Here is a 27567-nt window from a genome sequence, read left to right on the forward strand (position 1 = left end):
TTGCCTTCTTCCGCCTTCCCAGCCGTTGTGGTGGTTCTCACACCACCATCTTCCGCCTGCGCCGCCGTTGGGGTCTTTGCTATTTGCCCATAGTTGGGACTATTTACCCATAGCTGGGACAGTGGTTGACGGGCAGCAGGGCATTTCCATTCACTGATGGGCCTGCATGCCACGTCTCTGGGGCCCACTGCTGCTCCGAGATCCCGTACAGCTTAGCCTGGAACCGCAAGGGACCAGTTACCATGTGTGCCACGAGGAGGCGTGAACGAGATCTTGGCAGTGGAGAGGCTATGTACCGGCTGAGGAGGCTTACACACTCGGCTCCTCTTTTCGCCCCTGAAAAAACAAGGGGCTATCCGGTGACAGCAGCTGAAAGCAGAAAGTGGCCAGCAGAACTACAAGACCTACAAGATATCATCACTTGGCTGCATAATTTCAACACTATCAACATCAATTCCATGTGACAGTATTAAATCTAGTGTATGATTTCGACAATGAGTAGGTCCTGAAACGTGTTGTCTAACCCCAATAGAGTTCAGAATGCCTATAAATGCTGATCCCAATGCATCTTTTTCATTATCAACATGGATATTTAAATCACCAACTATTAAAAGTTTATCTGCAGCCAGAACTAACTCGGATGTAAAATCAGCAAACTCTTTAATAAAGTCTGTATGGTGCCCTGGTGGCCCATGTTCTGTTGCATACATGTACTCTGCTTATCTTCATTGTTATTTATTTGCTTTAATTCTTATTTCTTGAAGACTGTAGAGAATTGTATGGGTTGTAATAAGGTAAGAATGTCTCTCTTAGCTGTCCATCGTGTTCGATGATAACGCTTGCTCCAGGGATAGGGATGGGGGGTGGGGGTTCAGCAACCTTGCCGCTGGTGCCACTTCTCATGGGCGTAAAGTCCGATCCTTGATCCGCACACTCGACCGCAGATGGAGCAGGGGAAACCAGATACCAGGGGGGTACCAGCCGCCCGTTGGTGTCTCTTGATTCGCCTCATGGATCGTTGGTCTTGGTTGGTTTGGTGTATTTGAGAGACCGCAGCGGCACAGGTGGCCTGCCTGGCTGATCGGTCAAGTGCCAGAGATTCTAGCTTCGTGAGGGGGATGTTTTCCCGCTTTAGGAGGTCCCTGGTATAGTCCTTAAAGCGACGCTTTTGCCCTCCAGCGGAACGTTTAGCACCCACTAGTTGACTGTAAAGGACTTGGCGGGGCAGGCGATGTTCAGGCATGCGTATGGTGTGCCCTATCCAACGCAGATGTTTTCTGGCCACAGCAGCTTCCATACAGATTGAGTCGGTGTTGCTGAGGATGACTGTATGGGGGATTCGATCTTTCCAGGACAAGCTGAGGATTTTTTGTAAGCAGCGAATATGGAAGGCCTCTAGGTGGATGATGTGCTGACGGTATGAGGTCCATGACTCTGCCCCATAAAGAAGAGTGGAGAGACATACCGCATTGTAAACAGCAACCTTGGTACTGACCTTCAGGTTAAGATTTTCAAAAACCCTGCTGCGTAGGCGTCCAAAAGATGATGAGGCTTTATTTATCCGAGTGTGTATATCGGTGTCAAGGGAGCTGCTTGAGGACAGAGTGGAGCTGAGGTAGGTGAAGTGGTCCACTGATTTAAGTGGAACACCATTTATGTGAAAACTGGGGGGTGTGGGAACGGGGGTGGTGAGATGGAACATGACCTCGGTTTTTTGAGTGTTAACCTGTAGGCCGAAAGATTGGTACAGACTGGATATTGTGTTAAGGGCGTAGTGCATAGAGTCTGGGCTGTGGGCTAAGACTGCACAGTCATCAGCATACTGAAGCTCACAGATCTGGCGGGTCTTTGTCTTTGTGTGAGCTTGAAGCCGACGAATGTTGAAGAGGCTTCCGTCAAGTCGATATTCCACATGGACACCGTCTTCATGTCCCAGGACACGGTGGAAAAGGCTGGTGATGGCAGAGAGGAGGATGTTAAAGAGCATCGGAGCCAGGACACAGCCTTGCTTCACCCCAACGTTTACCCCGAAATATTCTGATTGGAGTTCTCCCATGAGGACTCTGGCTTGCATCCCGTCATGCAGCTGCTGTTGGATGCTGAGAAACTTGGGTGGTACCCCAATTTTGGATAGGTGTTTCCAGAGCAGCTCACGGTTGATGGTGTCAAAGGCTTTGCTGAGATCGATGAAGGCTACGTAAAGGTCTTTGTGATGCTCTCGACTCTTCTCCAGCAGCTGCCTCAAGACAAAAACCATGTCTGTTGTGGATCTGGTCTTCCGGAAGCCACACTGCATTTCCGGAAGCACAGCTTCCGAGATGTGCTCAACCAGTCTGCTGAGCATGATCTTGGCCAGTACTTTCCCTGCGATGGAGAGGAGAGATATCCCACGGCTATTGCCACAGACTGCTCTGTCTCCTTTCTGCTTGTATATGACAACAATGTTAGCATCCTTCCAGTCCTGTGGGAGGGTCCCATGTTCCCAGATGTTTTGAATCAGGAGGTGCAGGCGATGCGTGAGGGTGTATCCTCCATGTTTGAAAACCTCTGCAGGGATTCCATCGGGTCCAGCGCTTTTGTTGTTTTTCAGCCCTGAAATAGCTTGCCGGAGTTCTGAGAAAAGTGGTGGAGTATCCAGGTGCATGGTTGGTGGCAAGTCTGGCAGATTATCCAGGATGTGTTGGTCAACAGGGTTGGTGTGGTTGAAGAGATTCTCAAAATGATTTACCCAACGGGCAAGAATCTCGTGGCGGTCCTTGAAGAGCGTAGACCCCTCAGCTGATCGGACTGGAGCAATCACCCGCTTCCTGGGGCCGTACAATGCTTTTATGGCATCGTAAAAGCCTTGAGTGTTATTGCAGTCTGCCAGGTTTTGGATTTCGTGCGCCTTTTTCACCCACCAGATGTTCTCCATAGTCCGAAGGGCTCGCTGGGTTTCTGCTCTTACAGCAGTGAAGGTGGCTTTATGGGTAGGAGATCCAGGGCAGGACAGGAGAGCTTTATGGGCTTCATGCTTGGTTTTAAGAAGTGACTGTATCTCAGCTGAGTTGCAGTCAAACCAGTCCTGGTGATGTTTCCTTGATTGGCCAAGCGCCTCTGAAGCAGCGTTATGAATAGCCTGCCTTAGAGCTGGCCAATCAGCTGATTCCTCCGGGATCATGTTGAGGTTTTCAGCAAGGAGCCGTCGGAGGTTGTCTTTGATGGTGAGGTTGTTCAACGCTGTGCAGTTTAGTTTCTTGTTTGGGGCTCGCCTCGGAACACGAGGTTGAATACTCATGAGTAATTTGGATCTGACCATGAGGTGGCCAGTCCAGCACTCAGCTCCCTGCGCATAACATGAGTGGTAAGGACATCTCGTCTATCCTTTTGACGGACAATCACGTAATCCAGGAGATGCCAGTGTTTAGAGCGGGGGTGCTGCCAGGTGGTCTTGAGCCTGTTCTTCATCTGGAAGATGGTGTTAGTGATGACCAGCTGGTGCTCTGCACAGAGAGAGAGGAGTCTGAGCCCGTTGCGGTTCATTTTCCCCACACCATGCTGGCCGATGACTTTACTCCATACCATATGCTCCGTACCAACTCTAGCATTGAAGTCTCCCATGAGTATGATTCTGTCTGTAGCTGGAGTTTTCTGTAGGATGGCATCAAGAGCTCTATAGAAATCCTCTTTGATGTTGTACTCGGCATCAAGAGTTGGAGCATATGCACTGATGAGAGTGGCGAAGCGTTCCTTTGCCAAGGGACTGCGCCAAGTCATCAATCTTTCATTGATGCCGATAGGGGTTTCCGGAATGCGCTGCAGCAGTTTAGACTTCACAGCAAAGCCAACTCCATGATTACGACGAATGACTTCGGGGACCCCCTTCCAGAAGAAGATGTACCCAGCACCAACCTCTGTCAAGGAGTCCTCCCCATGTAGTCTGGTCTCGCTGAGAGCTGCAATGTCGATATTATATCTTGCAAGCTCCAGGGCCACCAGTGCTGTCCTGCGGTGGGGCCTGTCCGAGGTTTCGACCAGGTCCAGCAGTGTACGAACGTTCCACGAAGCAATGCTTAGCTTATTTTTTTTCACTTACATTTTTCGACCGCGAGGGGGGGATGCTCCAACGGTTGTGGTTTACCATCCGGAGTGTGGGGACCAGACAATTTTTGGACCACCTTTTCCAGGTCCTTCCCCATCACAGGGGTGAGCAGTGTGGGGCTGCTCAGTCGCAGTGGAAGCTGCCGAAAAGACTCGCTAGTCCATCCCACAGTCCTAGCGACCACCACTCCATTGCCGCCTGTGTGCATAGTTTGGCTAGACACTCCCAGCCACATCCTTGGCCTGTGCCCACCACCATTCCACATCGCCACAGGACTTTTATGGGGGGGGGGGCAAGAAGCTTGCGCATAGGTGAGGATTAAGGTGAGGGTGAGGGTGCGCAGACCTAACTCCCACCATCTTCACTCCTGCCAGATGGACCTCCAGTGGCATGAGGGAACCCATGACCACCTTCGTCTGGCAGGAAGTTGCAGGGGGCTGCCGGTGGTCCGGTCAGTTGGACTCCGCCTATGCCTGTCCCCAAGTGCAGATTTGTCTTCGGGGTTTACTCCCCTGGCCACTGTACCCTCCCGAGTTAACCCACGTGGCAGGGGGTTTGCCTTCTTCCGCCTTCCCAGCCGTTGTGGTGGTTCTCACACCACCATCTTCCGCCTGCGCCGCCGTTGGGGTCTTTGCTATTTGCCCATAGTTGGGACTATTTACCCATAGCTGGGACAGTGGTTGACGGGCAGCAGGGCATTTCCATTCACTGATGGGCCTGCATGCCACGTCTCTGGGGCCCACTGCTGCTCCGAGATCCCGTACAGCTTAGCCTGGAACCGCAAGGGACCAGTTACCATGTGTGCCACGAGGAGGCGTGAACGAGATCTTGGCAGTGGAGAGGCTATGTACCGGCTGAGGAGGCTTACACACTCGGCTCCTCTTTTCGCCCCTGAAAAAACAAGGGGCTATCCGGTGACAGCAGCTGAAAGCAGAAAGTGGCCAGCAGAACTACAAGACCTACAAGCACTACTACTCCAACACTGCTGCACTGACGCGTCACACGCCCTGTGTTCAGAACACACACACGGTAAGAATGTACACACACACACACACACACATATATGTATATATAGATGCAATCACAATTATTCAACCCCCTTGGCCTGCAAGACATTCTGCTCCTGTGGAAAAAATTTATGAAAACAATTATGGAAACAAGGCATCTGTAAACTATTTTAGAGTATATCTAAGAACATAAGGCTGATGAAAAAGGAAAAATATCCTCCAAGATCCTCCAAAGATGGTCACTCGATGGTGCCGCACATGGCTGCTTCAGTGCTTGGCTCTCCAGTGTTTGTACTGTTTTTGTTCTTTTTCCTGTTTTTTGTTTAACAAACATAAAATTCAAAATGTAAATTTAAAATGTAAATTATTCAGATGTTATACTGAACGTTGTTATAAGAGGAGCAGCGGCGCTGATCAAATGCTTCCGGACACGCAAACAGGGAAAGCGAGCGGGAACGCTCGTCAGACTCAGGAAGGGCGGATTTCGAACGCCATTGCCTAGTATCCATCTGGCAAACCTCCACTCTCTACCTAACAAAACAGACGAACTCCTTCTGGTCTCTCTGACAAATAAGGATTTCTCACACTCTGCTGTTCTGTGTTTAAAGGAAACCTGTCTGAATGATGCGTGCTCCATCTGCCGGACTTTCAGCTGTTTAGAGCGGACCGCGACGCAGAATCAACGGGGAAATTGCGTGGCGGTGGGACATGCTTTTACATCAATGAACGGTGGTGTACAGATGTAACTGTGTTACAGAAGATAACCTGTCCAGATCTAGAAATGCAGTTTGTCAGCTGCAAGCCATTTTATTAGCCGTGGGAGTTTCATTCTGGTGAGTGTTTACATCCTTCCACAAGCGCACGTGAGCTCAGCTTTACAGAAACTCGCTGATCAGATCACAGAGACAGAACAACAACACCCTGACTCTGTTTTAATCATTCTTGGGGACTTTAATAAAGCCAGTGTCTCCTGCCAAAATACAGACAGCATGTTACATGTCCCACCAGAGATAGTAATATATTGGATAACTGTTACACCACAATAAAGGATGCATATCACTTTGTTTCACGAGCAGCTTTGGGACATTCTGATTACTGTCTGGTTCATCTTATACCCATCTACAAGCAAAAACTTAAATCTGCTAAACAGCAGTAAAGACGGTGAAGAGATGGACCAGCGAAACAGAGCAGGATTTACAATCTTGTTTTGAACTAACTGATTGGAGTGTTTTTGAAGCTGCTACCACCGATCTGGATGAACTCACAGAGACTGTAACATCCTACATTAGTTTTTGTGAGGCTTTATGCATTCCTACCAGGCCCTTTTTAACATTCAACAATGACAAGCCATGGTTTACTGCAAAACTCAGACATCTTCATCAGGCCAAAGAGGATGCCTACAGAAATGGGGACAGAGTCTTGTATAATCAGGCCAGGAACACACTGAACAAAGAGATAAGAGCAGTTAAAAAGATCTACGCTAAAAAGTTGGAAGACCAGTTTACTTCCAACGACTCAAGTGTGGAGAGGGCTGAGACCCATCACAAACTACAAGACATCATCCCCCTACACTGAGGCTAATCAACGACTTGCTAAGGGCCTTAATGAGTTTTATTGTAGATTTGAAAACCACCATTCTGACCATCTCCCTACACATCCATTACCACCTCCTGCAATCCCCCTCTCCACACCTCCTGCTCTTCAAATCTGTGAAGATGATGTGCACCAGGTCTTCAAGAAGAACAAAAGAAGAAAAGCACCAGCCCCAGATGGCATTACACCAGCCTATCTGAAAACCTGTGCTGACCAGCTGGCCCCCATCTTTTCACAGATCTTCAACAGATCCCTGGAGTTGTGTGAAGTGCCTTCCTGCTTCAAACGCTCCACTATAATCCCCATTCCAAAGAAACCCAAGATAACAGGACCTAACGACTACAGACCTGTGGCTTTATCATCTGTCATCATGAAGTCATTTGAAAAAGTGGTTCTGGCTTATCTGAAGGACATCACTGGACCCTTACTGGACCCCCTGCAGTTTGCTTACCGAGCAAACCGGTCCGTGGATAATGCAATCAACATGGGATTGCACTTCTTCCTGCAACATCTGGATAAAACAGGGACTTATGTGAGGATTCTGTTTGTGGACTTTAGTTGGGCTTTCAACACCATCATCCCAACAGCCCTCCAGACCAAACTGAACCAGCTCTCTGTTCCTAGCTCTATCTGTCAGTGAATCACCAGCTTTCTGACTGATAAGCAACAGTTAGTGAGACTGGGCAAATTCATGTCAAACAGCTGCTCCATCAACACTGGTGCCCCTCAGGGATGTGTTCTCTCCCCACTGCTCTTCTCCCGGTACACCAACGACTGCACCTCTAAAGACCCCTCTGTCAAGCTCCTGAAGTTTGCAAACGACACTACAGTCATGGGCCTCATCCAGGACGGTGACGAGTCTGCTTACAGACAATTGGTTGAGCAGCTGGCTGTCTGATTTAGTCTTAACAACCTGGAACTGAACACGCTAAAAAGAGTGGAGATGATTGTGGACTTTAGGAAACCCCCCTGCACTCCCCCCACTCACCATCATGAACAGCACTGTGGCTGCAGTGGAGACATTCAGATTCCTGGGAACCACCATCTGGGATTGGGACAATCACATTGACTCCATTGCGAAAAAGGTCAAAGGTTTTACTTCCTTCGCCAGCTGAGGAAGTTTAACCTGCCACAGGTGCTGCTGAAACAGTTCAACTCTGCCATCATTGAGTCTGTACTGTGCACTTCAATAACTGTCTGGTTTGGTTCAGCTACAAAATCAGACATCAGAAGACTACAGAGAACTGTTTGGACAGCTGAAAGGATTATTGGTGCTCCCCTGCCTACCTTTCCAGAACTGCATACTTGGAAATAAAGCTCTTTCTGATTCTGATTCTGAGATCAAATTGGCTCTAAACATTCATGTACAAAATTATTCAAGCCCCCAAAAGTAAAAATTGGCAGAGAATCTTTTATTCTTTATAACCTCCATTAAACGTTGCCACATTCCTCAAGTGCAAAATCTTCAAGCTCACTGATGATCTTCGTTTTTCATCTTGCTACTGCTTTCTTCAAATTGCACCAAATATTTTTAAGACAGAACAGGCCACTCAATAGCATTCTTTAACCGATTCCTGAACCAAACTCCAATAGATTTATATCAGTGGCATGGTCTTAAAAAAAAAACGTAGTTTACTATTCCAAGTCGCCCCCAACCCCACCACCACCAAAATGGTGTAATTGAAGAAACATGAGTAACGTTACATACTGCACGTTTAATGATAATAATTCCTTATATGTTTAAATATTAAAACGAGGCACAGGTGTTTTTATTTTGCTGTATTTCTGAAGGAAGACTTGCATGTTATATGCCTGATAAAGCAGCGTGTGAGCGTACCAGCTCTTACTGGGGAAACCTCTATTTCTCGCGCTTTATGTCTATGCTTTAAAACATCTCCTGCTGGCAAAGTCTTCCTGATCCACGCAAGTAGATATTACATGCCAGCAACCTTCAAGTATTATGATTGATGAGACCTTTGACCTATGAATTATGTCCAGATGTGCCCTTTGACCTATGAATTATGTCCAGATGCGACCCTCCGGCATGCATGAAATTGATCCATCATGCTTTGAGTTCCGGGAGGTGATGTTGTTTGTTCAGCGACCAAGTGATGAATGAGTTCCCCTGAAGATTTTGTTTGAAGATTATATGGATCGTTTCCATATTCTGACTCCTCTGGACGCGTATGTGTGTTACGCGACTGCAGCATCAGGTTGCAGCCTGTAATGCTCGAGTGCTCTATCACTCTATGTGTGTGTGTGTGTGTGTGTGTGTGTGTTTGAGCTGTGATAAAAGCAACGTGAAGAATAAATACAATAAATTCCTTCTTATCAGTGTGTGTGTATTTGTGTGTGTATGCATTTAATATGATGGTTATAAAACGATTCTAAACTTATTAATAAACTGCGAATAAACCAATAAATATATAAATTCCCCATACATTATTTTGAAAGTCTCCCGCGTGCAAGCGCTACGATTCCTCAATGAGGTTCATAACATGTTGTCGTGTTTAAACTAAACATCTGTTGTCCGGCGGTTCTTGTTTATATTTTAACTTAGTGTCTTATTTTAATCATGTTATTCTTAATATGATCTTGAATAGATAAGTGGTCTACGCAGCTGATCATCGTATCTAACTCCATCTCAAACGTGGTTCAAAGCGTTTTTAGTTGTTTAGCTAAAATTACATTTATTTTAAATATGAATCAGCTTTTATTCTCGTCATTTGGCGTTGGACCCGTTTATTTCACAGTGTTTTTAGCTACGGTGCAGATCCGGCTCGTCCTATACAGTAGGTTATATCTAATTTTCAGAAAAGTGGTCCGGAAAACATTTCTGGAATGTTTACAGACAGGTCTCATGCGGCTATCTTCACTGCCGTAATCTTACACTTTGTTTTAAGAAGCTTGTTTGAATAACATGAAGGTAGCTTAGAGCCTTAGAACTAACCCTTTAAATGTGTATGTTTAAAAATGTTTATGATCAAAATAATTTTATTCCAGGTTTGTCACATACCTTTATTGTTTATTGTTGATTGCTTATTTCTCATAAGCCATCAACACTTCCAAAGGTTCCATTTGAATGAATTTGTACACTGTATTCTTCTTTATATAACATCACTTATATGCATGTGGCTTTTTACAACTGTAGCATGTTTCTTGTACAGGAAAACAAGTACAACATCAGCATAAAGAACATAATCAGAGCGCTATGGCCTCACATTTCACAAACTGTTTGCTCACAGATTATTACTTTCTCCACTACATAAACAAACTGCAACTTTATCATCTTTTGATTGCTAATCAAATAGTTTATGTACATAAGTTAAGAAATATAACAGTTTATTTCAAAATAGTTAATCTTCACTTTTTCATCTCTATGAGAACTCGTAACATCTACAGACAAAGTGCAAATTTTAATTTATATATATATATATATATATATATATATATATATATATATATATATATATATATATATATATATATATATATATGTGTGTGTGTGTGTGTGTATATATATATATATATTTATATTTATATATTTATTTATTTATTTTTTTAATTTTTTTTTTTTTTAATTAAATATTGGTCCTAACTCCAAAATCTGAAGAAAAACTGAAAAAATTATCTTTCTCTTTCAATTAATATTAGCTTTTTTCTTCTTCTTTTTTTTAGGTGTCCATGTTTTTTACAAACTGCTGCTAAACACAATAACAGTCTACAAAAAGCTGTGCATGTAAATTATCTTCTACTCTCTAAATATACTTCATATTCTTCAGAATTATTAACTAACATCTGTGACATTAACATGACTCCACAGCTCTATCAAACATGAAATATCAAATATCTCCTCGTTGTAATAAAGACATTAAAGTACATGGATGTGCATAGGTGTGGTCACCTGCTAAATTCACAAAGAAAATGGATGTTCATGATGTTGGGCACAAAGCAATCTGGTTTTCTTCTTGTGCTGAGTGAGGCAGTGTGAGTCAGAGGTTAATAATAACATTTTAATAATGTTAACTGTTTAAGTTAACAAACGTCTGACATTCTTTTCATGAGTCTACCTCACTGTGTCCCAACCAGGTGCAACAATGAATTTTTCTGTCCATACTGAAAGTAAAAAAATTATGGAACAGCCAATATTTTATTTTATATACTGAGTTATGAAGAGTGGGATTTTGGACCAATGACATTTCACAGTGGGTGGTACACAGTACGAGGCCACAGGAACAGAATCCAAAATACCAAAGAGTAACATGAGTGGCTTGGTGATCTATCACATTACACCTGGTTAGAAAACAGTGTTAGCTTCCTTGAACACCTCTAATAAAATTAAGCAAATTATATTTTAAAATTTGCCAGTAATGAAAACCAAACATATATTACATATCTTAGTTTTTTACAAAGTACTAAATGTCTGCAACTTTTTTTTATAACACTCTTTAAAACAATGTTTCTTGAAAAACGTTTTTTCAAGTATTTTCAAGTCTTTAATTAATACTTGTCAATTAATATCTGCAATTTTTGCAGGACAAAATGTTAAAGTCTAGAAGTGAATATGGGTGATTTTTTTTTTTTTATTAATGGTAAAGGGAATAAGAAACTAAAAAGAAGTGGAAAAGAAAAACAAAAGTTGAGGCACCACAGACTTGGAAAAACCACCACAAACTTGAAGAATATATATATCATAGGACCTGCAGTTTGAGAGAGATGTGAATTATAATAGAAATGTAATACAATCTGTAGCTTTACTACAGCAACATATTAAATTGGAGTCACCTAGCACTGTAGCTCTAAACTACATTAACCACTGAAAAAAAGCCATTGGTGGTGAAACTCTGGATTTATTTTTTAAAGACCCCAAATCTAAAAGTAATGTCAAATTCTGGGATCATTTGTTTGCCCTCATGTTGTTCCAAACCTGTGACTTTTTTTCAATGACACACAAAATAATTATGTTTATGAATGTTTTGGCTGCTCGTTCTCATATAATGAAAAAAAAAAAAAATATATATATATATATACACACACACACACACACATATATACACACACACACACACACACACACACACACATATATATATATATATATATACACACACACACACACACACATATATGTGTGTGTATGTATGTATATATACATATATATAAGGAATGAGTCAATTGAAATTTTTAATCTTTCACAGAAATCCTGCAAAACAAACCAAAAGACTTGAGAGACTTAGTCCCCATTCATTTTCATTACACGGCAAAGAGCAGCCAGGATATTGTTCAAAATGTAAACTTTGTATTTCACAGAAGAAATAAATATTGGTTTGGAAAACATTAAATTATGCATTTTTTATTATTGGGTGAGCTGTTTCTTCTTCAAACTGAAGGCAATAATATACAGCAATTAGAATTGTGATAATATGTATATGTATGTATGTATGTATATAAATAGCCTTCTCATAGTTCTACTTTATGTTTTTAAAATTTCAAGAATTTATTAAAAATGTGGAAATATGTATATAATTCAGATGAGAAATAGTAAGCCTACCAATATGTAAAATGTCAAGTCCAGTTTCTCTCAGATATACAAAACAACATTAAATCTGTTGTCATTAAATCATTAGTGACACACTCATTAGAAATGTAGTACATCTGCCATGCGTCAAATATGCTTAGACAGAATGAAAGTGTAACAAGACAGAAATGAAAGTGTAATGATATGCTGAATTTGACATTATGCTGAGCTAGTCTGCAACAATTTACCTAATGTTTTCAAGGTCATGTTTTTGCAGAACTATTTCTTAATTAATATATTTACAGTCATTCCTGACTACTGTTGTCCCAGTTTTTCTTCCTATTAAGGCCAATGATGGAGTCTCCATGAAGCACAGCATGAATGTGTTACCATTGGAAGTCATTTCTAAAGTGTATCAAATGAACTTGAGGTGTCATTACTGAAATGTGGACACTGGTAAGTTTATGTTTCAGCAGATGTAATGGCCTCAGGTTTTCATTGCCCTGATTTGACAACTGATTATCTACAGTAAGAAGGCAGCAAAATAAAGCTTGTCAATTTGGCTGTGCAGCATAGGCACCTGGGTCTGGCACTTTTTAAATTTTGAACGTGAAGAAAGTGAAAGAAAAATGGAGGTTACATTCCCTGACAAGGTGTTTGAATGCGTTTGGGCAGCCACTCAGCACTGCTGTTCTATAGTTCTTTTTTTACCTGTAAAAATCAAAAGAATCAAATTCAATGACTGCCCAACAGGCCACTTTACATATCATCTAGTTATCTACAGAGTTTTTAAATATGTGTTTTACAAAACTACTTAAGAAGTAATTTTGAAGGTCCTGTTTTATGACTTCAGATACTGTTGAGTTGTTACATTTTATAAGTTTAATAAAAGTAGCTCCTATCCAGACACCCAGCCGTGAGTGGTGGTCTTTACACTGTGAGTTGGGAACCCCTGTTGGGTGGCCATAGGGTCAAAGCTGAAGTCCAGCGATTCTCCATCCATGAGCGTATCATGCAAGATAGACTCAACATCACATTCAAATCGCTCCAGAGGCATCCCATCCAGATCACTGGGCAGTTTCCCCAGGTGTTGCTGTTGCTGGTGGGGCATCATTCCTGGGCTGCACCCATATCTGTTGCTGTTGACACTGCAGTAAGGAGGAAGCCCACCTCCAAGGTGACTGGATCCTTCATATTGCATCTGCATGGCTGACTTGATGTTCCCCAAGCATCCACCAGCACCGCTGTGACCGATGCCGGTCAGAGGTTGCACCGGTCGCCCATTCAGTACCAGAGATGTGTCTTGTCTGTCCATATTGTGTGGATGAGAGAGAGTATGGCTGTGAGATGCTCCACCTCCCATAAGTTCATTCCGCCCACTGCTGTAGGGAGGCAACATACATCCGCTGCCTCCAGCTGACTGGGAGACAACTGTGTCCACTGAGGGCATGAGATTTACAGGATCTCCATTAGATGTAAGGAGCTCTTTTAGCAGCCCTGCTGTGCAGTTAAACTGGCCCATTTTTCCTGGGTCCGAAACAAAACAGGGCTTACTTTCTGGCAGAGGCTGCATCGTCATGGGGGACATGCTGCCCATTCCTGCCTGACTGTAGAGACACTTACGATAGTCTTGTTGGGTCTGCTGGTTGACTGCAGCCAGATCTGGGGAACTGTAGGGGGAGTAACCAGGGCTGGGCTGCATGAGCGATGAGGGTGAGGACTGGTTGGATCCTGACCCAGGCCCTCCTGTGGAACCCACTGATGGGTTCTTAGGTGATAGCAAGTTGAAGTTATCCAGAAGGTTCTCCATCACATTTTCAGAGCCCCTGTGACTGAGAAAACCAGCCATTTCAGACAAGCTGGGGAGAGTGGAGGTCATTTTGGCACCTGACCCAGGGCCCGGGTAGACCATGTGGACATCAGAGTCACCAAGTTCATCATCAATAAAGGGCGAGAGACGGCCACTCAGTGTGCTGGCATTGGAGCTGGTGCGTGGACGGAAAGCCGTCCAGGCATCAAAGTCATCGTTGCTGTGGGAGTTTGGACTGCCAGGCCATTTGCTGTACTGAGAGCCTGGGCTGTCTCCGCCCCCCTCAGCCCCTCCCTGAAGATCAAGCTATAAAGTTAAATGTAACAATTTGTAAGAAACATAAATGTATACACAAATATATAGTGTGTACTGTTTGTGAAAGATTACAGCAGAACTGCTGTGCAGCTTTTACCTTTTTCTTTGCTGCTCGTCCTCTGCTCTTGGCAAACTTGCTGTTGCTGTCCATGGAGACAGCCCGGGGTCTAGGCCTCTTGCCGCTTTTGCCGCCTTCAGGATTGAGCATCCACCAAGAGCTCTTACCTGTCCCTTCATTCTGCACTCGGATAAACCTACTATGTAGGGACAGGTTGTGTCTGATTGAGTTCTGTGGAAGAGAGCGAGAAACATTTTTGAGTGTAATGCCAGCAGTTTGCCTTGTTCCCCTTAAATTCCCCTCTGATGGTAAATCAGCAAAGTGCAAATCCTCACAGCAGCTGTTATATTAAAGCCTTTTTTTTCTCTTCACCTCCACTTTCGTCCACTCACCATTTCCTCACCCAAATGCATAATTTTCGGACATTCAAAGAAGACTTGAGGATAAATTATTTGACCACTGGCCATTCTTATAAACATATTCTTGTAAACATTTACAGATTGGTCTCGGTGGTCCATTCGAACAGAATGAGAGAGTTCCTTTGAACTTTTTGTTTACTATGTTTTGGTGTGAATCATGAAAACATAATTCTATTTTTAGTGACAGGTATTCCTATTTTAAGTGTAATCCTCAGATTTAGAGCTCCAAGTCTATTAATGATATGTCCATCCTGAAGAACCTTTTCCTTCAAAAGTGGATGAACTGGTTTGAAGGTATTACAGATGACGTACCCTCTCAATTTTATGTGCAGATGCAAATATGTGTAAGCCATTTAACATATGTGTAAGTCAGTTGATTCACTAAAAGAGCATAGCACTGTGTCATTTTCAGAACATTGCTTTGTTTGTTTGAGTGGGTTGGCCTGTCAGTTTCTGCCCTCAACCAATAACATTAATTTCTTTATTGGTGCACAAAATAAAATTAATAAATGTACTTGCCACATGCTCTGAATTAATTAGCAACATCTCACTTAAACAGCAACCTGTCTTAATGCCCAAAACAGCCATTTCGGTGCTTGTTATTCTATTGCTGCCAATGAATAGTTGTGGTACTAGGGAAAATTATGTAGTTTCTTTCACTCTGATGAGCTCACATCCCATAATGTCTGCCAAACACAGCTAAATAATTAACCTGGCATAGACAAATTGCTTGTTTTGTCATGGTGATCTCAATCATTAAGACAATCTTTTTTAAGAGAGGTGGAAAATGGGGAATTTTTTAAATGCTGGCCTATTGCCTCCTGTGTCTAGTTTAGAGTTGTTAATGGATAGTTACAGGATGTGATGGCAGCTTAAGATAGTCTTTGCAGTTGTTTGTGAAATAAAAGGCTTCATGAAGCACATGCAGCAACACATTTAAAAATTTTAAGATCAAATGTAATTCATGTAATTCATATAACCTATATGTTTTCAATGTCTTTCTAACTCTGAATAAATTTTTTTTTAATAAAATGTATAAATTGTAAGGCTGCATCCTAGTGAGGCTGCATATAGTCTGGTCTTTCTCGGAGTCCTCCTCAGCATTAAACTCTTGAATGAGACAGTCTAGTAAGTCATTAAAGTTTCCACCTCTTGCTCACAGCACAAATATAATATTGAAATGTTTTAAAAAAAAAATTTTATTAAACATTTTATTTCAGATTGCTAAGGCAAGATTTCTCATTTTCATTTAACTTGATGTGCTATAATAAAACTAAAACGGAAATAAAAATGCAAGTGTCAGTACATTTTTAAAAAGATGCATATTTTGATGTTTTTACAAAATGTATAGTCAAAAGTAGGGCTGTCATTTTAGTTAGAAAATTGATTGCACAATCGATCGGACCAACCAAAAAAAGTTTCGAAAATGAAAATAAGGAATCGATTTTAACCAAATATGTACACTATTAATTTTAAAATAATTAAACAATTAAAAAATATACAGTATTGTTCAAAATAATAGCAGTACAATGTGACTTACCAGAATAATCAAGGTTTTTAGTATATTTTTTATTGCTACGTGGCAAACAAGTTACCAGTAGGTTCAGTAGATTGTCAGAAAACAAACAAGACCCAGCATTCATGATATGCACGCTCTTAAGGCTGTGCAATTGGGCAATTAGTTGAAAGGGGTGTGTTCAAAAAAATAGCAGTGTCTACCTTTGACTGTACAAACTCAAAACTATTTTGTACAAACATTTTTTTTTTTCTGGGATTTAGCAATCCTGTGAATCACTAAACTAATATTTAGTTGTATGACCACAGTTTTTTAAAACTGCTTGACATCTGTGTGGCATGGAGTCAACCAACTTGTGGCACCTCTCAGCTGTTATTCCACTCCATGATTCTTTAACAACATTCCACAATTCATTCACATTTCTTGGTTTTGCTTCAGAAACAGCATTTTTGATATCACCCCACAAGTTCTCAATTGGATTAAGGTCTGGAGATTGGGCTGGCCACTCCATAACATTAATTTTGTTGGTTTGGAACCAAGACTTTGCCCGTTTACTAGTGTGTTTTGGGTCATTGTCTTGTTGAAACAACCATTTCAAGGGCATGTCCTCTTCAGCATAGGACAACATGACCTCTTCAAGTATTTTAACATATGCAAACTGATCCATGATCCCTGGTATGCGATAAATAGGCCCAACACCATAGTAGGAGAAACATGCCCATATCATGATGCTTGCACCTCCATGCTTCACTGTCTTCACTGTGGCTTGAATTCAGAGTTTGGGGGTTGTCTCACAAACTGCCTGTGGCCCTTGGACCCAAAAAGAACAATTTTACTCTCATCAGTCCACAAAATGTTCCTCCATTTCTCTTTAGGCCAGTTGAGGTGTTCTTTGGCAAATTGTAACCTCTTCTGCACATGCCTTTTTTTTAACAGAGGGACTTTGCGGGGGATTCTTGAAAATAGATTAGCTTCACACAGACGTCTTCTAACTGTCACAGTACTTACAGGTAACTCCAGACTGTCTTTGATCATCCTGGAGGTGATCATTGGCTGAGCCTTTGCCATTCTGGTTATTCTTCTATCCATTTTGATGGTTGTCTTCCGTTTTCTTCCACGTCTCTCTGGTTTTGCTCTCCATTTTAAGGCATTGGAGATAATTTTAGCTGAACAGCTTATCATTTTTGCACCTCTTTATAGGTTTTCCCCTCTCTAATCAACTTTTTAATCAAAGTACGCTGTTCTTCTGAACAATGTCTTGAACGACCCATTTTCCTCAGCTTTCAAATGCATGTTCAACAAGTGTTGGCTTCATCCTTAAATAGGGGCCACCTGATTCACACCTGTTTCTTCACAAAATTGATGACCTCAGTGATTGAATGCCACACTGCTATTTTTTAGAACACACCCCTTTCAACTAATTCAACTAATTGCCCAATTGCACAGCCTTAAGAGCGTGCATATCATGAATGCTGGGTCTCATTTGTTTTCTGAGAATCTACTGAACCTACTGGTAACTTGTTTGCCACGTAGCAATAAAAAAATATACGGAAAACCTTGATTATTCTGGTTAGTCACATTGTACTGCTATTATTTTGAACAATACTGTACATTTAACAAAATTCACAAACAAGCAGAAAAAGAAAATAAAGAATTCCGAAAGTGCAGTATGCCTTGCGAAAGCTAGACAGAAAATACAATCTATATAAGACCCAGTGACGTCGAAGGCGACCTCTTATGCTGCGTTCACACCAATAATGAATAGAGCGTCTGGCGTGAATGATTTCAATGTTAAGTAAATGTAAAGACACGTTTATGCGCATCTGGAGGTCTCGCAGTGTGGGTAGACGCGAATTTGCCTCATTCGCGCATCTAGTTACAGGAGATTTTGAGTTATGAAAAGGACCATTGAAAGCTGACAGCGACCGGTTTTTGTGGTGGAAAATTGGCAGTAAATTGGCAGTGTCCCTGGGACATCAGTGCGGTGGGAGCGAGTCTTCACAACAGCTGGACATACAGTGAATAAAAAACGCCATGCTCAGGACCCTGAAAAAGTTGATCGACTTTTTTTTCTGTCCAATAAATTTGTAATGGCCCTAGCCTTTTTGCGCATGCCTGCCTAGTGCCGCCTAGACTAAGTGTCGGTTACATTCAATAATAAAAAATAAAAAAAACACACATGGCCTGTTCTTTTTGAACAGTTGTTTGAAATGGATTGATCATTATTTTAAAAAAGCCTGCAGTGATGTTTTTCTTTTGTTATGGCAGCCGTCCTCTCTGCATATATATTTTTTGGAGAATGTTGCACTCCTGTTGCTGTTTGGTATTCTGCACAAAACTTAATGCCAATAAATACGAAATATTGCTGACTTGTGCGTTTTTCCAGCGCTCTCTTTACGTTCATCTGTTATTTGACATTGAAAAAGGAAACGTCTTTTTTTAGACATGGAAAATCGATTTTACAATCGATTCAATGAACACTTATGTCTTAAAAATCGAAAAAAGGGAACAGTGACTGACAAATTGGGGGATCTCACTAGAGAAATGAATCGCCTTAGAGTGTTAACAAAACAAGCCAATGAATGTTGGCGTGCAAGATTTGCATTGTCCCACAGTGTGGGTATATAAGGAAAGTGCGTGCAAGTCGCACATTCAGTTTTTCACTGAAGAGCAAAGACAGTGTGCCTCGGCCATACAGCAGTGGTACAGCAACTGTGGTGATGGAACGCAACTCACTTTCAGTCAGTCACGTTCGATGTTACATCAGTGACTTAAGAATCTGGGATCCGTATGGAAAGTGTCAGTATTGCTGACCCCCCCCAGTGCCCTGTGAAAACCAGCAAGTCCTCCCACACCAGATAGGGTGGAAAATAGGACAGGACTTAGGAAGAGGAAATTCACCACTGCTGTTCCATACAGTAGGATATTGGATAACACTGGGAAAACATACCCAAGTAGTGGAAAGCTGTGGAAGCCACATTCTGCGTGGAATGGCTATAGGGCAGTACTAAATATGGAAGTCCCTGCGGCAGACTTAGTCCACCTGGTGTGAGGTCAATGCACAGCAGAAGGACTCTGCCAGGGAAAGACACTGGCTTACCATGAGGAAAATTGTACCGTGGAAGAATACACATGTGGGATCACCCGAAAGGGTAATCACTACACACGGGCACCTAGCCCAGCACAAGGGCTGACCTTGGGCATACACACGAGTGCTGGAGCTGGCATCTGGCGCCCAGCCGGCAGATCTACAGATGTCTGCTATCAAGGCCCCCCGTGCCAATGCCCAGGAAGAAGCCACACCTCTCATAGAATGTGCTTTCACTCTGAGGGGGACACGGTAAACATTGGGCCTGATATGCTAAGACTATAGCTCTGCGTGTGGTCCACATAAATGCATAAAGCACGAACGGGACAGAGCAGAGCAATGGCTGGGTCTACCTCCTTAACATGAGACCTCATATGCTTCTGACTTCAAAGGAGGAGATGATGGGATAGTTGCGACATGCGACAGAAACATAGACGGTTGATGTACACAACGGTCACAGTATTGTCAGTCCGGATCAGTACGTGCTTGTCGTGTAGCAGCGATTTGAAGCAGAGCAAGTCATACTGCTAGCAACTCGAGGCAACTGATATGCCATTGCAGATGTGGCCTTGACCAGGTGCCTGATGCTGCATGCCCATTGCACATGGGTCCCCAGCCTATGGCCTGGACACTTGCATTAAGGGAACCCCTGTCCATAGAAAAGCAAGGTCTGACCATGGGCTGAAAGTCTGGCAGCAGGACGGGGTAACTAAGACCCAGTAGCCGCATTTCCACTGTCGGGCCAGTGCGAGCCAGGGCTTAAAGCAGGGCCGGGCGGGGCTCATAGCCTCGGGCCAGTAGCACAGAGGCCAGAATAGCGCAGGGTTTCCACAGTGGAGCCTGAGGCACCGCTGCACGTCACTAAAACACGCCCTTTACACGCTTCTCAGAACAACGTCATGCAACCTCATCATTTCACAAACAAAGAGAAGTTATCAGAAAACTAAGTAATAAGTCAATGGAACATCCCCGATCATAAAACAAACATGATAAAAACGGCCCTTTGTTTGCACGCTTTTTTAAAGCTATATTCAAATTCAAAAGCATCGATGTTTTAACTATAGAATTGATTTAATTAATCAGGACTCAAAATTAATCACACATAAATACACTTATTTCTATTTTATTTATTTATTTTTAACGCTAATGAAAATAGCCTGCTTATTCAGTCCAGTCTGTTTCTGTTTATTAGCCACAGTAGCCGTCATATTTAGAATGAATGATAATATCTCTATTTTTATGAAAGCTCCCGAACAAAAAACATTATTAGGCTATATTCTGTTATGATAGGCAACGTGAGATAAACTCTCGAGAAAGATTATATAAGTTACTTGATAAATACACGATTGTGATAGAGAATAAGAAGCTGACGTCTGATTTCTTCAAGCGGTCATATTTTACCATGTTTACTATGGTAACATGTTTAGCGTGCATATATTTTTCATCGCTTATAAATATTTCTGCCTTGTATGGTGATTATAATCCACATTGGATCAAGTTATTTCAAACACTCGCTGCTGACTGAAAGAGAGTTTTGAGCAGACTCGCTATTTTTATAAAAGCTCCCGAACAAAAATCATTATTATATTTTGATGATATGCAACGTGAAGCTAAACTCACGAAACGAGACGACAGATACAATGTTACTTAATAAATACAAAATTGTGATAGAGAATAAGAAGCTGACGTCTGATTTCTCCAAGCGGTCATATTTACCATGTTTACTATGGTAACGTTAATGTTTAGCGTGCATAGTCTTTTACATCGCTTATACATATTTCTGCTTTGTTTAGTGATTATAATCCACATCGGATCAAGTTGTTTCCAATCTATTCCAATCATACCAATCTTGTGGATGAATGCATCAAAAGATAAGTTTCTGCATCAACATCCTGAACGGAAGCTTGTGAAGGGCCTAGTTCAGAACACGCAGGTCCAGGATTGATCATACACCACTGGTTTTCTTGGGTACAATAAAGTATTGGCTGGAGGGACCAGCTCTGTCGTATCCTTCTCCACCAGGACTGCGATTTCTGCTCGCAAGACGGGAGCATATTTGTCCAGCACAGATGTGAAACGGATGCCCCTGAACTTGTCAGGACGCTGGGCGAACTGAAGCACATAGCCATGTCTGATGGTTCTCGTAATCTTTTATGGTACACAAGAAAAGCAGGATCCAGAGTCTCCAGGTTATCCATCTCAGGGATGCAGCTTGCCATGGTGCTTTACAGCCCGGGCTGAGGTGATGACAGGCTGCGCTGCTTTCCCTCTGCGATGAGCAGGCAGAGGTGCTGATTCCAAGAAGAGGTGCTTGTCGGTCTCTCTCATATCAGCCAGGGTAAGCCAAAGGTGGCATTCCTGGACCACCAAAGCAGACATCGTCTGACCCAGGGACCGCGTCGTCACATTCGTCACCTGTAGGGCAAGATCCGTTGCAGTGTGCAGCTCCTGCATCACACCCGGGTCAGAACAACCCTCGTGCAGCTGCTTTAGGGCCTTGGCCTGGTAGACCTGCAGGAGGCGGTTTGTCCAGAAGCTCCGTAAGCCTTGGCCGTCAGAGCAGATAAGAATTTACAGGACCTGGATGGGAGGATAACCCCGGAGGCAAGCAGTGCTTTGAGGGCAAAGTTGCATCAAAGTGAAAGGCTCGGCTCCAAAGCGAAAAGCTGAATGTGCGACTGCATGCACTCTCCTTATATACCCGCACTGACTGTTGTGTCCTCTAAATAGCACAAGCAAGTAGTGGAACTTTGTCCATAAAACTATTAGAAGAAATAGGCAAAAAAAAAAAAAAAAAAAAAATATATATATATATATCAATGCACACTCATCCTGTGTGCAGGTCTGCAGTTTCTTTCCTGACTGACACTAGTTGATGTATTAGTGGCGGTAGAACATGACTTCAGAACTTTGACATTCCAGCTAATCACTGTGTTCAAAGTTTAAGCATAATCACAGCTAGCCCGCTAATTCCCTATCTCTTCTGCAACTACAGTGTCCCAATACACATTCCTGTCTGTGGATACTAAACCCCAACCATCACTTTCATTGTGTGAAGATCCTATAATCTTGGGTTTGCAATGATAGTGCCATTCCACAAATACAAACATTAAATAAACATTAAATAAACAATAAACATTAAATATGTTTATTCAATATGCCTTTAATACAACAACTGTAGATTTATACATTAATAAATTCAATGAATGAATGAAAAAAAAAAAGTAAAATAATGTAGAAGAAATTATTTTATGGTGTCCACATTATAAATAATAATAAAACTGTAGTTCTAACTGTAGTTGTAGTTTTTATGATCATATAAAATGCCTCTATGTTTCAACGTGCATTTATTATGTTTTCAAATGAATTGAATTTAACTGTGTACATTTCTGCCGGTGCTGCAATGTTCACTTGAGCTCATACATCTGGAAGTCTGACTTCAAATGGCATACTGTTGTACTTTTCCATTTTTTGTTGTAAATTCTCATTTTCATTTACATGGAGCATACTGGCTACTGCAGGAATATTTTAAAACCTTCTAGAATTGTATGAAATAAATTTCATATACATTTTCTGAGCAAAGTATATTTTGAACTTACCCCTTAAAAATAAAAATTGGATGTATTATTTAGTTGCATGTCTTTTCTAAATAAAATGTACTAAAATGTTAGCAGAATTGACACATTCACATTTCTCCATTTAAATTCCCTGATATTTCTATGTTGTCCAAAATGTGTCAACATACCCTCACATTTACCACTATTACACATTCCAAGTGTTTTCACAAACATTCACATACACATTTGAAGCCCCTGCTACAGCAACAATGAAGAAAGTCAACAGCAAGAGCATAACACCAGGAAGTGACCACATGAAAGAAGACTGTCAGAGGAAACCGGCCTCACTTCCTGTCTTTCAGGAAGCAGTGGTTGTGTATTTGAGCCTTTGAGTTTGTGTGTGTGGAATGGACTGGAATGCCAGGCCACAGAGCCAAGCTGGGGTAGAGAGAGAGCTGCCCTACTACTGCACTCCTCCTCTGGCAGACTTCTGTTTGGCACCAGATCCAGCCGTAGTCATTCTCACTCCAAAGAGAATAAACAGACCTATAGGCCACAGATTCAAACCCAAGAGCTCAACTACAGCCAAAGCAGAGCTCACTTCATGACGTTAGATATGCTTTATAATGTCTCTGTAAAACACGGCCCAACTGGTCATGACAGAAAAGTATACTGTAAATCTTACAAAGACCAGCTTTAAAGGAACGTGTAATGTAGGTACTGCATGTGTAGCATCAGATATCATGTCACCCATGTGAAACATAAGGGTGAAATTAGGGTGAAAATAACTTAAATATAGGATATTTCAGTATGCATACTCTACACAAGTATGTGAACTCAAATGATTTGATTTTATGTGTCATTACGTTTACAAATAATTTTTACGTTTATAATCCTGCGCAAATGAACAATGCATTCTCAGTTTTGCCACAAGTGGCAATATTGTGGGCTTTATATAATGTCTTCATATATACAATGACTTATGATTTACACAAACTCAGAAATGTTACAGTAATATAACTACCCAGATATCAGGTGATGTCACACCCCAAAAACATTATAATTGATTCAAATAATTAAGTAAAAAAAAAAAGTGTATTATTATTTGTATAATCTGTATCTTTATTTGAGTGTAACATCACTATAACATTTTAGAATCGCTCAGTGCAGAGATGCACATGTAAACAATGTAAAAAAAAAAAATGGTATTATAACATTTCACTATATAAACACTGTGTCTACAGTGGACGTGAGCAGTGCAATGGGACACAATTGCAGATAACCCATTATAATTAGTGAAGGCCCAATGAGACGGCAACAGTAAACTGGTGCCATATTAAATTTCTGATGTAATCCATGTGCTTGCCATACTTTCGACAACAGTACAAATAGATTTTGAACTTTCGCTTTTATGTGTTAAGTGTAGACTAGTTGCCAACTTCAGAAAGTGAAAATAAGGGACAATAGTGATTTTTATAGGTACTTTATAGGTAAATAAGGGACACTCAAAATATTTGTATTGTACCAGACAATGAATGTCATTTCTGTGTGTCAGCAGTTAATAATATGTATAAAATATGGTTGTATATGTAAATTTGATTATACACTAAAATGTTAGTGATCGTACGCGACACTAACATACACTAGTGTGTGTATTTGAGTGAGTGTGCATGTCAGTGTAAACTGCATAGGCAGATGGAGGTCATGTGTTCGGGCAGTCCATAAGCCAAGAACTCCGAGTTCCTTTTCTATTTCTCTCCCTCCTTACTTCAGCCCCTTCATCCAAGGAGCATGAAAGGCCACACTGTACTGTGACTGTGACCCCTCCTTCCCCCTCTCATTCCATCTCTGTGCATCCAAGATTTACTGAAGACATCATCATTGGGAATCAAAACCCAGTTCCTTATCAGAATAACAGATGAGAAAAACAACATCAAAACAATGAAAATTCAGTACTAATACATGGTGGTCTGCCTGAAAGACAACAAGTCAGCCTTAACTCAGAAACTTGTATAACTTGGCTGGTTTGGGGTTTAGATGTGTCTTGCGCAGAGCCGTAGCAAGTGGGTTGAAAGGTGGTGATGATCATAGGGGCCCACGGCTGAGGGGGGCCCACTGGCGATCTTAACCGACTGGTTGCCACTGCTGCTGCTCATAGTCACGAAAGCCTTGCCAATTTAAACATTCAAAAGAGTTTAAAGCATTCAAGCACAAGACGTGGAAAAACTCAACTGTGTACCCGCGCACTTGTGTTTGGTGCGCACGCAGAGACTTGCATCTCATGGACAGCAACACTGAACTGAGCTGATGTGAAAGAGACAAATTCAGCACCTGCGGTGTTCTGTGCCTACATGTTGCATGCAGAGAGATGCGTCTCAAAGTGCATGAACACTGAATTTGCCTCTTCTTGCTTTCACACCGACAGATACAAAATTGCCTCTTTAAAAAAAGGCATTTGTGTGTCGAGCCAAGTCAGAGGAGTCCAGGAAAACTAGAGCCCTAGATTCAGATCCCCTGTAAAGACCTTGTCTCAGAGGACCACCAGGACAAGACTACAGGAAATGGATGATTCTTCTGCACAATCTGACTTTGAACTACTGGATTCGTCTGGTCAGAGGAGAACTGGCCCCCCAACTGAGCCTAGTTTCTCCCAGTGTTTTTTTCTCCATTCTGTTACTGATGGAGTTTTGGTTCCTTGCCGCTGTCACCTCTGGCTTGCTTAGTTGGGGTCACTTAATCTACAGTGATATCGTTGACTTGATTGCAAATAAATGCACATACACTATTTAAAGCAGAGCTGAGCAGTGTGTGTTTGTGCGGATATAGATGTTTAAAGGCAGAGAGCCGAGCCGCAGTTTACTTTTGTTTATCCTGCTTTATTTTGATTTAATAAAGAGCATTTTTCGCCACCCCTGTCTTCCTTGTCCATTATCTAACTAACTATTCTACACTGGTGCCGAAACCCGGGACAAGGAAGCCGGCACGTCGTCATGCAGCCAGCGACAGCAACGCCACTTGCGGAGCTGGTGAAGTCACTTGCCGGTCTTCACCAAACCCAACATCAGGCGCTGATGGACCTCAAGTTGGAGCAGGAGGATCGCTTCCGGCTGTTGGTCCAAGCCCAGGATGAAGACCGGCGAGTCCTTCGGAGCTTTCTGGGCCGGGAGGGCGCCCCAGCAGCGGTCTCCTCCTTAGCGCACGTCCCGCTGATGAAGATGGGTCCACAAGACAATCCGGAGGCGTTTGTGGATCTCTTTGAGAGAACAGCGGAGGCGTGTGGCTGGGAGCGCACCCAATAGCCGGTGCGCCTCATCTCGCTGCTGAATGGGGAGGCACAGGTGGGGGCCCAACAGCTGCCTGTAGCGAACCTCCTGGCCTATGACGACATGAAGCGGGCCGTCCTTCAGTGAGTCGGCCATACCCCCGAGCAACATCGGCAACGCTTCCGGTCAAGGGAGCTGGGGGACAGCGGCCGGCCTTTCGTGATGGCCCAACAGCTCTGGGATGCTCGCAGCAGGTGGTTGCTGGCGGAGGATCGCGATGTGGAGGGAGTGGTCGACCTGGTGGTACTGGAACAGTTCATCGCTCGGCTTCCTCGGGGGATGGCCGAGTGGGTCCGGTGCCACCGCCCGTCATCGCTGACGCAGGCTATCCAGCTGGCTGAAGACCATCTGGGGGTGTGCCCGGGGGGTGGCGAGGCCCTTTTTAACCTCTCTCTCTCTCTCTCTCTCTCTCTTCTCCTTCCCATCCCTCTCCCTCTCGCCCTATTCCTGTTCCCAGGTCACGGAGTAACGTGCCCCCTCGTGTCCCACAGCGGAGTGGGGCCTTCCAGGGGAACAGAGGGGCACGGGAAGGCGCAGGGGCTACTGGTCCCTCCGCCCCTTTCTCCTCTCTCCACCAATCTTTTGGCCATCCTTCTGCCGCTGGGGTGGCGGGAAGGCCTGGGCCGGCCTACTGGAGATGCGGGGACCCGGGGCATTTTCTGGACCGGTGTCCAATGATGGAAGTGGGAGCATTGATCCGGGTTCCCGACTCCCCAGCGGCTGCCCCCGATCAAGCTGGACTGTACCAAATACCTGTGAGTATTGAGGGGGGTACATATCAGGCTTTGGTGGATTCGGGCTGTAACCAAACCTCCATTCATCAAAGCCTGATGCAACAGAGGGCATTGGATACAAGCCGCAAGGTTAAAGTGAGGTGTGTGCACGGGGATGTGGTGGACTACCCTCTAGTGACGATTAGTATTCAGTTTCGGGGGAAAATGCATAGAATGAAGGTGGCGGTTAATTCCCACCTTAGGCATCCACTGATTTTGGGGACAGATTGGCCAGATTTTACACAATTATTGGGGGTTTTGTGTGCGGATGCTCCTTGGGAGTCAGAGCAGGGAAACGGAGAAGCGGTGGCGCAGGCTGGCGATGCAGTTGCGGGACCTTCACAGGCTGACTCGGAGGAAACGAGAGCGAGGGCGGACTTCATGTCCCCTGAGCAAGATGACTTTCCACTGGAGCAGTCTCATGATGAGACGCTTAAAAACGCGTATGACCGGGTCCGCACCATCGACGGACGGCTTCTCCAGTCTGATCAGCCGCTCTCTTTTCCTTA

General features: G+C 43.0%; 1 protein-coding gene across 1 annotated transcript in view; it reads right to left on the reverse strand.

The window, feature by feature from the left end:
- Window positions 1-10798: 10798 nt before the first annotated feature.
- LOC128029433 (forkhead box protein O1-A) overlaps window positions 10799-27567 on the reverse strand; it is a 51382-nt gene continuing 34613 nt past the window's right edge. The window contains exons 2-3 of the mRNA XM_052617217.1: window positions 14422-14613; window positions 10799-14315 (exon numbers count right to left, since the gene is read on the reverse strand). Coding sequence (XP_052473177.1) covers window positions 13098-14315; window positions 14422-14613 — 1410 coding nt within the window. The 3' untranslated portion in view covers window positions 10799-13097. The remainder of the gene's footprint in view (window positions 14316-14421; window positions 14614-27567) is intronic.

Source organism: Carassius gibelio, chromosome A15 (assembly GCF_023724105.1).
Source record: "Carassius gibelio isolate Cgi1373 ecotype wild population from Czech Republic chromosome A15, carGib1.2-hapl.c, whole genome shotgun sequence".
Classification (NCBI taxonomy): Eukaryota; Metazoa; Chordata; class Actinopteri; order Cypriniformes; family Cyprinidae; genus Carassius; species Carassius gibelio.